The sequence below is a fragment of the Osmerus eperlanus genome, chromosome 22, assembly GCF_963692335.1.
Source record: "Osmerus eperlanus chromosome 22, fOsmEpe2.1, whole genome shotgun sequence".
NCBI classification, from domain to species: Eukaryota; Metazoa; Chordata; class Actinopteri; order Osmeriformes; family Osmeridae; genus Osmerus; species Osmerus eperlanus.
This window is the reverse complement of record NC_085039.1, coordinates 8113223-8129484: the sequence shown is the minus strand read 5'-3', so window position 1 is coordinate 8129484 and position 16262 is coordinate 8113223. Positions and strand designations below refer to the sequence as shown.

Below are 16262 nucleotides of genomic sequence, written 5' to 3'. Positions count from 1 at the left end.
TAGTACCTTTGTACTAAATTTGCTATTACTTCCTGCTTAGTTAATCTTGGTTTCCATATAAAGTTTGGTGTTAATGTAGTTCTACCTATTACTTCCTGCCTAGCTACTCATTAACAACGGACCATTATTCTAAAGTATTACCGAACTTCTTTTGGAATTCCAAAATGCTATAAAAGTGGCATTCTCTCTGGGGAGAAACAGACATCTATCAGAGAGACATGAAGAAACAGAACATGTGCCTGCCAGCCTAGGTCATCTGTGCTTTTCTGCTGCAGAGCATCCTTGTGGGCAGACTTGGAGATGATGTTATAGAAAACCTGTGTCAGCCTCTAATGATGTGTTTCCTTCCAGTCAGCTGTAGAGGGAGCTCTCGCTCGCTCTCTCTCGCTCGCTCTCTCTCTCTCGCTCTCTCTCGCTCGCTCTCTCTCTCTCGCTCTCTCTCGCTCCCCCAATATAAGTAGATTCAATTTATTGCTGATAACACAGTGGCATATAGTGGAATCCAGATACACTGATTTATTTACTTATTTTAGATTATTTACTTATTTATTTTAGATCAAGAATTCAAGGTTAAGGTATCAAACCAACATATTCCCAGAATGGTAAAAGTACAGACCATTCTAACTGTAACAGTACACCAAAACACAACAACACACAGGATATAATACTTGAGGTAAAGCGCTCACCATAGCCTTGGTGCAGGCAGTAAGAGTAAACCATTAGGCTAGTATTTTCAACTTAGTAGTGGAAGGTGGGGGCAAGGCACGTATACAATATATATACCAATTCAATAGCACACCATTTTGAAAAAGTAAATACAATAAGGAATCATGACAAGAGCTAAACTATGTTCAATACTTCATAAACATAGCAACAAAGTCATTGTAAAAATAATTACAATTGATATGTGGACATTTTGTTCATGGGCATTCAAGCTTAGAAAACATGGGCCAGATTTGGCATGGAATATTTATTTAACTTAATTCAAAGTTTTGTAGTGGTTTTCATAATAAAAGTCCTTCTTGGAAGGAAAAAGTGATGGAATGGATTCTCATGTTCTTACAAAATAGCAGGCCATTCTTATAGTAGCTACAGTAGAGCTATGCACCCTAAAATAGGATAGCAGCAGTTTTTTGAGCTTTGAGATTTGAGCTTCATGTTCAAATCATTGGTCCCAATATTGTAGTTAAAAGATTGAACATGCTCAAATCTACTTTGGATTAAAAGGCAGTCCTTTCCGAATATTAAGATCTCAAACAATAATTCTGTGGTTTCAGAACTTTTAGCATCCATTCAAATCTATTAGAGCTCTACAGCGCTCACTCTTATTCTGTGGTTTATACGTGGGTGGAAGAGTCAGGGGGAGGTTGGACCAGGAACAGACTAGAGTTGTAGGGGTAGGTGGGGGATGGTAGTTGGTAGTTGGGGCTGTGCCTGTCTGGGTGGGACTGGGCGCGAGGCCGGGATTGAGAACGGGTCTGGGCCCTCTGGGCTTGACACAACTTCTGGATGAGGAAACGCTTGTCTCGACCCTCCTGGAGAACAGAGAAACACACGTTAACCCTCTCTCTTAAACTCCTGGACGTCATAACAGTCCCACAGGGCAAGTCCAGTTGTCCATTAAATGTCACCAGTATAATTGTCAAGTGAATGGCTTTACAGTAAATACGATTCAACGGTCAATAAATCTTTGTATTTGAGGAATAACATTTTTGTGAAACAAAAAACTGTTGTACTGTACTAGATGTGATGCTGGAGACATATAAGCTTGGTTTCTAATCACATAATGTGATCTTACAGTGCTGGGACTCCTCAAGCAGAGCTCATTTGTGTGATTGTACAACACAGTAACGGGTCAAAGTAAGAAGTGAAAGAGGCTCCTTACTTCCACCTATCCCAAATTAGATAACCGGCAATATCAAGTCGTAGACAAAAATATGCAATTTGGAGAAAAAACCCCCACTACAATTAGTCTTTGAAGCCTTCTCAGAAGCACCAAAACTGCAAAGTTTCTAAGGTGTACTCACCATTTCCAGCTGCTCTCTCAACTGGTTAATGACTCTCTTGTGGGCGCCGGCTAACGCGATAACATAAAACATGGCCAGGCTGGAGAGACACAGACAGGAATTAATGACAAAAACACACTAACACGACACGCAGGGATCGCTAGTAACAACTCAGTGTGACCAATGGAGCACAACATACAGTGTAACATAATATTAGGGTTAGTTAGTTAGTTAACCCTAACCCGACATATAAAAAGGAGTAACAACTGTACTCCTTACTGTATAATAGACCTGCACTCCCGACATAAAAAAAAAAAAAAAAAAACACACAAGCTACGCTACGCTAGGCTATCTTTTTCAAACGTACCACGTGATGACGAAGAGGGACACGGCGGAGGCCTCGGAGGAGAGAGCCAGGAGGACGGAGCGAGCCTCGGGGCGCAGCTGGGCCACGGTGCGGGGGAGGGCCTCCCAGGAGGTGGTGTAGTTAACGAAGGGACCGCACGCCTGCGAGCAGCTGATCCTGAGGGGGCGGAGGAGACGTTAGCTCCGTTAGCTACGCTAGCTCCGTTAGCTTTGTTGCTGCGGGGGTGTGTGTTTGAGCTCTGGTATCATGACTCGAAGTTTCGGGGGCACGCCCCTTTAAACGGCATCTCGTTTCGAGCGGTGAACACACAGGCTGTGGTGACATCGCGGCTATGGCCGTGTACTCACTGGGCGATGCTGACGGCGACGGGGACGCAGGCCAGGGCTAAGCCAATCAGAAGCACGGCCAGGAAGAAGAAGTTGGAGCTGGAGGCCCTGAATGGCCGGGTGGCTGGACGACAGTTGTTCACCAGGGACACCTGGAGGAGTTGCAGCCACACAGGGAGCAGCAGGCGTGAGTAACACAATGTGTTGGTTGATGTGAACGTGCCTCTTCAGTCACTTCACATGCCCCAGGCTACAATATGCAGTACTGGGCAAAAGTGTTAGGCACAAATACAAAAATGCTTGAAGGAAAAATGTCAAAGACTAAAACTAAAATGTTCTTGACGTTGCACTTTTACACTGCCGCACAAATACAGAAGAGACAAATAGAAATATTCAAGACAATATTAATGTCTTGGGTGCCGAAGATTTTTTGCACAGTACTCAATGGGAACTGTCCTACTGTTTGTAAACATAAATATAGAATATATACCCCTGAGGTTTAAGACAAGACAATATCACCATTTTAGACCATCTTTGATAGGGAACTTGAATAGCTAAGGTTCAGAGGTGAATAGCTAGCAAACACCCTGGTATTCTATACAGTAAATGAGATAAAGACACACAATATGGGAAAACTGAGGCAAGCTTCAATTCCTCCCCACAAACTGGTGGCGTTCAACTCTTTCCCCAGGCTTGAACTCCTCTATATGTAAGTGGCCAGTAGAAACCCTTCATTCTACCTGGCAGCTGTGAACGCTCGATTTTACCTTCTTGATGTAGAAGATGATGAAGTACTTGATGATGCAGATGGCGGGCAGCAGGGGGCAGTAGAAGGCGCCGATCCAGCAGATGGTCTGGCCATAGACGATCTCCAGCACATTCTGGGGGATGGCGAACTCCTGCTGGCCCCACCACTTGGCCAGGCCGCAGTCACAGTAGTTCACCATCAGCCTGCGGGAGGGAGGGGGGTTAGGTTGGTGGGGAAACAGATAGGGGGAGGTCAATTGGGGGGGGTGAGGGTTAGGTGGATGGGGTTTACAGATAGGTGGAGGTCAATTGAGGGGGGGTTAGGTTCGATGGGGATACAGATAGAGGTCAATTTGGGGGGGGGGGGTAAGGTTGATAAGGAAACAGATGGGGGGGGGGGGTTAAGAGATATAGGAGGGAAGGACAAGGGAGGGAGACAGATTAGAAATAAAACAGTTATGCTGGATTTTGCTTCTCTGTACAGCCTGTTGAAGTGGCAGTGGTAAATGCATGGTGGTCGGACAGGTTACGGAAGAAGGATTTCCTTTACTGTGGACTGTGTGTGTACGACACTGTTCTTTACAAAGCTGTATCCAAGATACACTGCTTCTACCGTGACTGACTAACATTCAATGGTGTGAAACACACGTACTTCCGGGGAAACTCCACGAAGAGAGTCACGGCGGCGATAATGATGAAGTCGAAGATCGTGAGCTTGTACATTTCCTGGCCCACGCGTGTCTCCCAGCACTGTGCAGGGAGACAGGCAAGCACAGAATCCAAAACATTACAATGAATTCAACTCAAGCAAACCCTGACACAAACCAGTATCCATACAGTATGCTCGTTTGCTAGATCATTTACAGGAGAGGAATAAACACCCGAGGGCTGTACTCACAGAGTAGAGGACGTGGTTGTAGCCACACACGCAGGGCTGCTCCTTACAGGTGGTGATCTGAGACCAGAGAGAGAACAGCAGCACCCCAATACTGGCCAGACGCATGAACACACACCTGGGGGGAGAGAGAGAGAGAGAGAGAGAGAGAGAGAGAGAGAGAGAGAGAAGACAGACACAGAGGAGAGGAAGAGAGAAAGAGAGAGAGGGAGGGAGGAAGCAACGAGAGAAATAGAGGGAGAAGTTTAACTGACCTGGTACACGTTCAAGTGACTCGATTTAGAGCAACAAACGATCCTACTGGGCGCAAACTCCGAGGTGAACCCGAAACACCTCAAGATGCTGGCCCGTCTTTACGCGGCGTGTACCTCATGAGGGTGAAGCGGATCTCAAAGGCAGGGGAGTAGTCCTCGTAGTTGATGATGAAGGAGAAGAGGAGGGGGGTGATGAAGTTGGCCATGGTGATGACAATGGACGGAAGGTACTCGTAGATCAGGTCCAGCAGGAAGTTCACCTGGCGGACGCCACGGAAAACCAAATCTTGCATACGTCACTGGGATGGACTTTGTGCAGAGCAAAGTTACTACTGTAATAGGGTGTAAAACTGTACAGTAGTATGTTACCTCTTTATGAAATAAACTAGGCCATTTAGATTAACAAAATCAGAAACTAAAATAACGTTTGGGAACCACTCAATATATAGTAGTTATAGAATATATTCGGTTTTTAACCTAACTTACAACTGTTTTTCAGTGTTTTGTTTTTCTTCAGTTACTCGGTATTTTCAGAAAATGTTGAAAAACGTTTCACAAAAAAAGCTTCAGTTTACAATAACTGATGACAAGCAATAGACAACACTCTGAACTCCGCAACCGTCTGTAAACGTTCTGCTAACATTCAATGGTAATAATTCCCATTCTTACCATCGTATTGTTTTGTAAAACCCAACAACCAGTGCCTAGCATTCTCCAACACTTCAAATTTCCCCAGGATGGATGATCTACCGACCTTGGTGACCTGGACTGTCTGGGAGAAGATGGTGGCCCTGTAGATGCTGTAGAAACAGGCGGCCAGGACAGCCACCACAAACAGGTTGAGGATCAGTCGGATCAGGTAGATCCTGCACCGCTGCCCTCGCGTGCGGTCGGCGATCTTCTGCTTGATCCGCTCCTCCTCCAGGTCAGTCTGGCAAAGAGTGACGTGAAGAAAATAGAAAATTGTATCGTTATGGTGACCAGCTGTGGTCAGATGTGCGAGCTTGACATCATTTAATGTAATGTCGACCTTCAAAAAAGCTTGGGGGGAAAAAACGATAAGAAAGCACAAAATACGAATACGCGAGCACTGAATATGAAGAGGCATTGCCGGGGCTGCTTGCACAACATATTTAGCAGGCACGGGCAAAGCAAACTTGTTGAAACTCGCATTCTCACTTGGGATAGAAGCCATCCCTCCGTGCAGTGAAAGCAAACACCTGCAGTCCCAAACAGACTCTCTCTCCCGTCGACAGCGGCCCCTTCGCCTCACCTTGAGCTCCCTTTGCCTCACCTTTAGGCTCCCTCGCCTCACCTTGAGCTCCCTTTGCCTCACCTTGAGGCCCCTTCGCCTCACCTTGAGCTCCCTTTGCCTCACCTTTAGGCCCCCTAGCCTCACCTTGAGCTCCCTTCGCCTCACCTTGAGGCCCCTTCGCCTCACCTTGAGGCCCCCTCGCCTCACCTTGAGGCCCCCTTCGCCTCACCTTGAGGCCCCTTCGCCTCACCTTGAGGCCCCCTTCGCCTCACCTTGAGGTCCCCTTCGCCTCACCTTGAGGCCCCCTTCGCCTCACCTTGAGGCCCCCTTGCCTCCCCTTGAGGTCCCCTTCGCCTCACCTTGAGGCCCCCTTCGCCTCACCTTGAGGCCCCCTTCGCCTCACCTTGAGGTCCCCTTCGCCTCACCTTGAGGCCCCCTCGCCTCACCTTGAGCTCGTACAGCAGGCTGCTCCGCTTCAGCCTGGCCGCGTTCTCGTTGGTGATGCAGAAGTCCCAGCCGGCAAAGATCTTGTTGCAGAAGCTCTGGAAGCGGTCCTCGTCCTGCACCAGGTTACGCTTGAACCCCGTGGCAGATCTGGGAGAAACAAATCATTTAAATGTACAATGTATCAATATCAATAATTATGATATCTGAATTGACTGTTTATTTGTAACTGTGCATTAATTAGTAGCAGTATAACCTTGGCTGAAATTCGACTTATTCAGCCCCAAAAAACAGCACTTTTGTAGATGCTGGTGACGGTACCTTTTCACGATCCATATGAGACTGAGGAAGAGGTAGGCTATGGTGACCAGCAGGTAGGCTAGAGGAAGGTTGTATCTGAACCCAGGGAAGTAGATGGCATCCACCTGGTAGTAGCCATAGAACAGGTAGGTCTGCTCCAGAAAACCCTGTGTGTCACAGTCCAGAGAACTCACTTACTACCGGTCCATTAAAAAAAACTCAATTTCCCATCATCATTATCTTTTCGGTTTCCCATCATCCCACACTTTAAAGATACCTCACATCCATAAAACTCTGTATTCAGAACACAGTATACATAACGTTATGTCTCTGCTTTCAAAATAAGAGTTTTATATCAGCAGTAAACACTCATGAAGGCAGAACGTCCGGGGAGAACGGGCGACATACCCCTCCGGAGAGTAAGTCAGTGATGTGTTGGTGAAAGACCACCAGGCCTCGACGCGAGCTGCTGGGGTAGACACTGCACACGCTGCCTGTGGAGCACAGCCACATACCACCCCGTGGGTCAGTTCAGCACAGGCTGGTCTGTTGTGCTCATTGGAAATGGTGGAAGCACTCCGTTTATAGCTTATCTGCGGGCTAATTAGATTAGAATTTTTTTTTAAAGACTACAACGCAAAATGACTCCTCAGATAACATTGAGGGTCTGATGTGATGACATTTATGTCCATATTCCTACTGTATCCGTTCTCTTGGACTGTGAGAAGTAAGAGACAGGTTTTTTTGCGCATTTCTACTGGTATAAACTGGCACGTGCTGAATTATACCGGTATAAACTGGTTCCGAAGCTAGTTTGTGTTACCGTCCGCCTGGTTATAGGTGGCGTTCCCTGAGGCGTGGGGGGCGATGATGATGGGCAGCATGACGAAGCTGAACATGAGGAGGAAGATGACGAAGTTCAGCAGGACCAGGTAGCGCAGGAAGGAGAAGTAGGACAGGATCCCTGTACCGAACATCCCTGAGGGAGGGGTGGAGAGAGAAAGAGGGAAAAGAGAGAGGAAGAGGGGGAGAGAGAGAGAGAGAGAGAGAGAGAGAGAGAGAGAGAGAGAGAGAGAGAGAGAGAGAGAGAGAGAGAGAGAGAGAGAGAGAGAGAGAGAGAGAGAGAGAGAGAGAGAGAGAGAGAGAGAGAGAGAGAGAGAGAGAGAGAGAGAGAGAAAGAACATCAAAACTGTTGTTGAACCGGCTTTTGCAGATAAGCACGGCCAATATTTATCCAAACAGTTACCTACAAACCTTCAGAAATTAGGTATAACAAATAAATTGATTCATCGAGGCCTGTAAGGTATAAACAATGGGTAACGAGGTTGCCAACTTTTCCCAAAACTGGGAAAACACTGGTCTAATATTTAGCTTTCCATGCACACCAACACACACCACAAGTTCCTTAGAAGTACGAGTAATTAACATCTCAGTGCTCGACAAAGGCAAAAGCTCGAGTCTCAAAGCGTAACAGTCAAGCGCTAACCCTTGCTAGCGAGACTCACGTTGTCATAAAAAATAAACCTCTCACCGCTAGCTACCCCCCACCCCATCCCCACCCACCTCCCACCCTCTCCCCCCCGACCTCACCCTCAATGAGGTGGATGTCCCCCCTCCAGAGCTCCAGGGAGTGGAGCCAGTCGCGGGCGTCCTCCCCCAGCCTCCGCAGGGTTCGTCTGGCGCTCTGTCTCCACTGCCTCCAGCTGCTCAGCTCCCTGGCCTGCTCCAGACGCTGGTCCCTGGGGGGGGTGGGCACCGTCGGCAGGGAGCATCGGTTAGTCCATTGCGTTCATGAAGTCAATGAACGCAATACAGTTCAGTTTGTCGGGCACATTCTTGATATTGATCAGTCGCGACTCATAAGATCAAAGTTTCCTTGTTTATAAATCAAAGACCAGGTATAATCTGTGTCTGGCAAATACGTGATTAGATATAAGATTCATTTTCATCTTTCATTTTCATTAGCAAAAAGTTCATTTTATGTGACTTGTATGTGAGTTTCACATCCTAATAGAGCAGTAAAATGAGTTTGTACTGTACATGATGCCACAGGTTTGTGACTAACAGACAGGATACAGAGGGGCTTGGTTTACACCCATTTTTCTAAGCATGACTAAAAACAATGTCAATGAAGACTCTTGATTGTAAGTGTGTTTCGGTTCTACCTATGGTGCTTATCTAGGCTTAATGTGTCGGGGGGGGGTGGGGGGGTGGATCGCCTCCTCACTTGTCTCTGCGTCTCTCTCCATAGGCTTCGGCAGTTCTCTGACAGCTCTTTCAACGGTCTGGCTTTTCTGTTTCTCCGCCGCTCTGTCCACGGTGGTCGTCCCCCCATCTCCCACTGTTGGTCGAGCCCAGCCTGTTTCTGGTGCTGCTCCTGCGCTTTGTACTGCTCGAATGTGACGGCTTCCTGCGGTACAGCAGAGACTGGTAGCTCGGCAGCTGGTCTAGCAAAGGGTTGCTGACTGGTCCAGTTCGGTCCGTGTAGAACACTGTTATTAAATAGACATGGTGGAGAACTGTTGGTGGTTGTGGTTGGCTAAAATAGGACTTGATTGTCCAGAAAAATACCTGCATTCGTAGAGTTAATTGAGTATGAATGGGCATTATTCATTATTCAATTACATTTAAGTTGAAATAACATCAAAGTGATCGTCCAAAGGCCAAATATAACAAATGTATTCATATGTTGTTTGCTAACAAGCATGACATGAAAAGGTGTCTGAAAACATGTTTGTTGTTATAATAATAGCCGGAAAGAATGTAGTATAGATATGCTGCAGTCAGACCGCAGTTATAGGCTAGCTGGCTACAGTACTGTAGCTAACTACTATAGTTTTCCTAGCTAACTTTAGCTACCACCAATGAGGGCAAGAACAGCAGCTGTCTATATTGTTAAAAGTCAGAAAATTTTAGTTTTCATAGTTTACCTGAGTCTATCTCCATTTTTTGTCTTCTTCACGAACGTTTAGCGACCATCAAAGAATTGTCAAACTTTGCTAGCCTGACAGCTCCCGTTTACTATGGAGTAGGAAAACAATGCCTACATCCACTTCCTGAAATCCAGGGGGACTTAACTAAAAATAAATAGGCAAAATAAAAGATTATTTACTAACTGTACATAACAAATGCACGTTATGTTGATATAAAACGGCATTATTGACGTTGTAACTAATGTTAATTGATCAGTTTAGTTTTTGCGAAATGCGTTAAACAATAACGCATTTCGCAAAAACTAAACTGATCTGATTAATTAACAGTTAATGTTTTGTCGATATATATCGACAAAACATTAACTGTTAATTAATATATTAATCATGATTCAATAAAAACCTTTTTGAGGAGTATATTTAGTATCATTAAAAGCATTGGTATGGGTCAAATCATCTGGTTTAATCTGTGCTTCATACAGACCATGATAACCCTGTTTAAGGTTAATCATTATAGTTGCTTGAATAGGTAATGTTTGCATTCCCAGTGCAAAGTGGACATTATTCAGCTTTCACTATGTATTAATCTAAAGGTTTATCATTTCCTGGCAACATATTAAGTATATATTCCAATTAGGTTTAAACTCATGGGAGTCCTTATAATGTTTGTCTTAGAGCAAAGAGCCTTGGGATTTGCATGGTTTATTCAAAGCCAGTGAACTTTCAACTTTATGAATTTAGACCACAGTTCCGTGTACACCACTGCTGTCCACAGGTATCACTCTCATTCTCTTGTCTCCACCAGGCAGCACTTTATTACTGTAACACTGGAATAACTTTGGATTAGCTTGCATTTATTTAACTTGAAGAAGACAATCGAATCTATGTAAGTTGAAAAGCTAGTTTGTACATAACTTTTATCATGGTGAATTATTATGGTGACTTATTATTATGACACACTTTAATTATTATGGTGAAGTGTGTATACTTTATATCACTTCATGGAAATTGAATAGTATAGTATTTGAGTAACATTATTTCAATGGAGCTTCATTTACTGATAGCACTGTGATCCATTTTGACTTGTTAGGACAGCAATGTTTGAACATCCACTCAGATTGTTTTCTCCAGATTGTTCTTTTGCTATTCAGATTTGTCTTTCCTGTACTGATACTCCTACTTCTGCCACGAGGAACCACAAATTGTCTGTCAGAAACCTTATCCGCAGTATTCATTAATAATGAATTACACGGAGGCATAGGAAAAGAGTTAAATTACAGGTTTCCCTTGGGTTATAGCTGTTTGAATGTACATTGAGTAAAATGCAGTCTTATTATAAGTGGTGTGCTGAATACCATTCTTTGTCGATGTAATCAAGACCTTACCATGAAAGTCTTAATGTTAGCCTAGGTGTAGGATCTTTATTCTATACCAGAACTGCATCATTGAACACGACAACTAGTTTGCTTTCTTTGTAATGGGAGATGTTTGATGACTACCAGGCGTGTTTACCAAGAATAGGTGGACATCCAAGACTGCGGCGCACTAGAGAAGGAACGAGAGACTGAAGAAGGAGCATAAAAGAGGGAGAAAGCCTCTGTTGAGTAAGAGGAGGAAGAGAAGTCCAAGATCGAGGATCTCATGTCACACTACAACGGGGGACATTTCAACCCTGCCTACCATGACAGCGAAACACTGGAGGTCGACAGGAGGTTTGACACTTTTATGTTGTGACTTTATGTGTCTATTTTAGCTTTGATCATTTTACCTCCCCTATCATTTGCATTTTGTATGTGAGTCACCACTCAGTTCATAAAAGTAAAATGCATCTTGCTGTCAATAGAAACCAGGGTGGGTTTGAGTGTGGATGGGGTGGGGGGCAAGGTCCTTTGAAGTTACTGTTTGTCAAGGTTGGGGTGATGGCAACATCTTGAAGGTGTGATTTATAGCCTGGCTTCCAATAATAGCTCCTCTAAAATACATAGAAACAATCAGAGCTACATGAAAGATAAACTATGTTACTAATGCTAATAATGTACTGTTCCGTTTGTGGGACATGACTGCCAGGGTGGGTGTGGGTCAACAAGCTTTCAATAATTATTTTTCTGACTATGATACTTGAATACTTATATATAAGTATATATAAATATATCAACCAGCAACATGTGTTTGTCAACTGTCCTCTCTCCCCTCCCCTCTCTCTCAACTCTCTTCCTATCTGCAGCCCCTCCAGGAGCAAACACCAGCACAGTAATCCCTACGCCCGAGAGGCCGACACGGGCGGGCAGAGAGGCTGGCAGCAGCCAGAGGGCCGCCCGGCGGGCTACGACGACGCCCTGGAGAAGGTGCCCTGGGGGGGCTGGCAGGAGGGCAGCTGGAGGGGCAGGGACAGCATCCCCATGGGTCTCCTTTCGCCTCAGCCCGAGAGCCCCAAGTGGCTGCAGCATGAGCTCAGTAAGTGGAGAGCCTGACCTCTCATCTGCTCATTAGAGGAGGTGGCTGGGATCCATAACTATGTAATGAGTATTGTTGTCTATGCCTCCGAAAGCCCAAATGTTGTTTCAGTTGTTGAGAGGGGGTGGATTTCATTTGGATGGGATTCCACGCAGAAGGCGGGAAGTTCATATCCCACCGGTGACGCATGAAAAAACGGTTTTAAAGATATGCAGTATGCAGATTTCAGATCTGCATACTAGTATTTATGTCATCGATGGTCCATTGTGGTTTAGAAGCACACTGCGTGTGTAACTCACTTTATTTTATTGTATTTTGTATATTTTATTTAATTCTAATTCCACTTAGTACTGCTAGTTTATGTACCCTTAGTATAGATAGTCCACATATTTAAATTTGAGGTTCCTATATGTTTATTGTATGTACCTTCCTGCCAAAGCAAATTCCTTGTCTGTGCAAACTTTCATGGCGAATAAATCCCATTCTGATTCTGAGGAGCCTTTTGTTGTTGTGCGTTGCTATGTGACAGCGTGTTCCTAATCCCTCCAGTTCTCTGTCTTGTTTCTCATGTTTAGACCACAGTACGTTCCAGATAGAACCTGCGGCTCAGTATGATCCTTCCCCTCCCGTACGACAGCTACCTGCATTCACAGGTACCGAACTTTCAAAACATTTACAAACGCTCAAGGGGTTCGTTTCTTTTCAGAGTTGTCACCGTTTTTTTAAGCTCAGGAAACATTAAAGATGCACTGTTACTGAAGTTAGCGTCCATCACACTGTTGTTATGATATGTATGCAAACAGAGAAAGCTCAAAAACACTAAACATTTGACTGTCACAACAGTTTTGTCATGGTGTTGCTGTTATAAATAAGTAAACTATTCAGTGACCATGCAGTCAGAAAATTCCATGCTGTCAGAAAATTATTTAGGGAAATTGTAATGGAATTCTCATTTCCTTAAAAGGAGCCAGTCTAGAAATAAAGACAACTGTAAATGTTAATGTATAATCTGTCATAAAATCTTTAAAAATTAACCCCTTGATAATTGATTGAATTTTAAGAGTTTGGTAGTTGATTGACTTGTATTGAGAAACCTTGTAAACAGAAACCTTTGGTAACTCCTTTAGTGGTGTAAATATTAGCATCAGGTATCAACCTTTGTTGTATGTGATAAGACCCATTTCCTTGAGTATTGAATAACCTAGTTAGTCTAAAGTGAATGTACAGTAGTTGTCAAAGCTTATTTGCCATCCACTTAAGATGAGACATAGTTAAATAGTAGCATGACCATTCTTACCAATCTCCATGAGTTAATTTACCAGAGGTAATTTCACTGACACATTTATGTTTTCGGTTGACACTATATCAATGCAATATGTTTTTTTTTCAGGTAATATACTGATTTGCTTTTCATGTGGTTTCAGGTAATATGACAATGCGTTGGAGGGGAATGAGGAGGATGAGTCTATTCCCTGGTGGAGAGGCTGCCATGAGTAATCTGGGCTTCACAGAGCACGCCATCAGAACTGAGATGGAGAACGGTAAGACAGGGGAGAGATTCAATTCGCTTTCTGTTCTTGCTGACCAGGAAAGATTGGTAGGTGTCCTGTGTAGGAAACAAATGCCTTTGTCATCTCTCAGTCATCCAGTGTTTTCATATCAAGCGGCGCTTCTTCAGACTGACCTACCGGACTTCCATCATAGATAACGTCTTTCCTGATGTCTTTCGTCCTGTCCTTATCTCCACAGAGGAGCAGGACCTGGTGAAAGAACTTGTTGCCCTGTCCACTCGCGACAGAATACGTGCCATCCGAGGACTCCCCATGAGCTTCGAGGACAAGAAGCACATCAGGTGGGTGTTTGACGAGGGGGCAGGGTTACTCCTTCGGTTTGGCTCGGCGCAGATGTCACATTAGTCGGGAAGTAGGTGTTCTGTTTGCACAAGGATAGGTTTGTGTCAAGGCTCACGGTTGTGTCATGGTTTGGGGTGTGTGTTTGTGTGGGTGTGTGTGTGTGTGGGGGGGGCACACATGCACGCACACACTCCCTCGTTCATAAACCCTGCTAATAAAAATACCTTTGGAGTCCAAAGTTTCACAGCTACCCTACAGACATGGGCTGCTTTGGCAGGTTGTATATTTTCATGGAGAGATAAAGGCAGCTCATGACGTCGCCAAACACTGTTTTATCTGTTTCCTTCCCTATCTCATTAGGAGCCAGGTTCTGGCCTTCAAGTCCTCGGAGCGTGCTCGCCAGTTCACCTGCTTTGCAGAATGCACAGAGAACATGTCGTTGGTGAGTCACAAAGTCAGTGTTGCTGATAAAGAACCAAATCAATATGTAGTGATTCAGAATCAAGCCTAGTGTCCTATGGCATAAAACCAGGTGTCATAATACGAAATCTTTTCCTGGTCAGGTCACTGACTCTTGGATGATCTTTTGGTTGAGCAGAAGTACCAATTATCCATGCTATCAAATGAATAGCTTTTCATGGTGGATACTAATGACTAATAAAACAAATAAACGTCATCGTCAGAAGAGGGCCTGAGATCGAGCCTCGTGAGGTGGCGCCAAACTAACAAGCGACACCTGTGACATTTATACCTCTGGCTCCAGTCTAATTAGACCTGACACATCATTAGGTTGTTATTGCGCTCTATGACCCATCTCCACTTTCTGTCTGTTGATGTTATCAGATCTGGGTCAAGGATGGTGTGAATCATAGCGTGGTTGAATAGAGGTGCACTTGATTGGACTGAGGTTCACTGTTCGTTCATGGACCCATGTGATCCAAATCAAGCGTTCCCCAACTGTTTGATCTATGTCTGATTTTAATTTGACAGCTTTCAGTCATTGTTAGCGGAATTCCAAAGTAGCAGGCCTCTGTCAATAACTATTTACAAATACTGTCAAATTCTTGGGTGTGCCTGATTTATCATATGCAGTGCGAGAACACAAATGCATCTGTCCCATCATGCTAGCTGAAAGGGAAATCAAGCACACCTCCAAGGCTGTCCATTACATGGTCTGTGTGATAGACTCAGGCTTGTGTCTTAGTTTCGGCTCTGTTCAAAGACCAGCTCCTCCACCCGCCAGTCCTTCCGCAGGTGCGGCATTCACATGACCTCAGCCCGGCAGGCCTTGAAGATCTGGCAAGGGACGTTCAAGGAGATTGGCGGCAAGTTCGGGACTGGCGTCCTCTCCTACTTCCTGTTCCTCAAGTGGCTGCTCATGCTCAATTTCTTCTCCTTCCTGGTCAACTTTGGCTTCATCACCATCCCTCAGCTGGTGCATAACGCCACAGCCAGCTTCCCCGTGGAGGCGAACTTCCGAGGCCTGGAGTTGCTGACCGGAGCGGTGGGTTCGGTTTACGTTGCACTTTCATCCTTTTCCATTCCTAGTTTGAATACAATTGTATTCATTTATACATGCTAAGTTAGCTTAGCTACATTGGTTAGCTTTGCTCCTTGTAATCAGTATTACATTGTATTCTTGAATGGTAAATATTACAACGTGTGTGTGTGTGTGGGGGGGGGGGGGTCAGACAGCCCAAACTAGCATGGCAGGACGGCAGCCAAAAGCAAAGACACCCTCTATTTCAAATTTGATTTGACTAGTGAATGAGGTGTCAATAAATGCCTTTTAAATTGTGATTCCACAGGGTTACTTCAATTACACCGTAATGTACTATGGTGCATACAGTGATAAGCCCACGGGGTCAGCTCCTACAGAATACAACATGCAGTTGGCCTACTTCTTCACCATAGCAGCCTACATGGTCTTGTGTGGAGGTGCCCTGATATACAGGTCAGTAGGGATCTAACAACTTATACTATGCAATCAATTGTCATGAAGAGGGACAATAACCCAACCAGTTACACGTTGTCTGAGTATGGTAACTCGAAATTCTGTACGTCCTGATGAGTACTATATCAACTATGTTGAAACTATTCAGTACAATCTGTTGGTGACCATCTTCTCTCTCTCTCTCTCTCTCTCTCTCTCTCTCCTCTCTCTCTCTCTCTCTCTCTCATCTCTCTCTCTCTCTCTTCTCTCTCTCTCTCTCTCTCTCTCTCTCTCTCTCTCTCTCTCTCTCTCTCTCTCTCTCGGTTTTTGTCTGGCTGTTGGTCTGTCTCTGTCTGTCTGTCTGTCTGTCTGTCTGCATCTCTGTTTTTGTGTGTGTCTGTCTGTGTGTGTGTCTGTCTTTCTCTCTAGCATGGCCAGTTCATTCAAAAGGAACTACGTCCTGGCTGACCCGACATCCGGCGGTGCCTGGACGCTCCT

The 16262-nt window shown here is 44.9% G+C and overlaps 2 protein-coding genes across 2 annotated transcripts in view; one reads left to right on the top strand and one right to left on the bottom strand.

Moving 5' to 3' along the window:
- Positions 1-1146: 1146 nt before the first annotated feature.
- Positions 1147-9662, bottom strand: LOC134008620 (transmembrane channel-like protein 7). The gene is given in 17 exon segments (XM_062448084.1): positions 1147-1535; positions 2028-2106; positions 2374-2529; positions 2721-2851; positions 3467-3650; positions 4099-4196; positions 4345-4459; positions 4710-4855; positions 5350-5526; positions 6297-6444; positions 6616-6761; positions 7003-7088; positions 7418-7573; positions 8185-8326; positions 8814-8915; positions 8917-9086; positions 9525-9662. Coding segments are annotated over 17 exon segments (2250 nt in total). The 5' UTR covers positions 9541-9662; the 3' UTR covers positions 1147-1337.
- The window catches only part of LOC134009165 (transmembrane channel-like protein 5), a 21890-nt gene continuing 14644 nt past the window's right edge, over positions 9017-16262 (top strand). Inside the window, 10 exon segments of the mRNA XM_062448891.1 lie at positions 9017-9072; positions 10330-10410; positions 11046-11236; positions 11749-11978; positions 12554-12631; positions 13403-13519; positions 13728-13830; positions 14192-14273; positions 15075-15335; positions 15640-15785. Coding sequence (XP_062304875.1) covers positions 11166-11236; positions 11749-11978; positions 12554-12631; positions 13403-13519; positions 13728-13830; positions 14192-14273; positions 15075-15335; positions 15640-15785 — 1088 coding nt within the window. The 5' untranslated portion in view covers positions 9017-9072; positions 10330-10410; positions 11046-11165.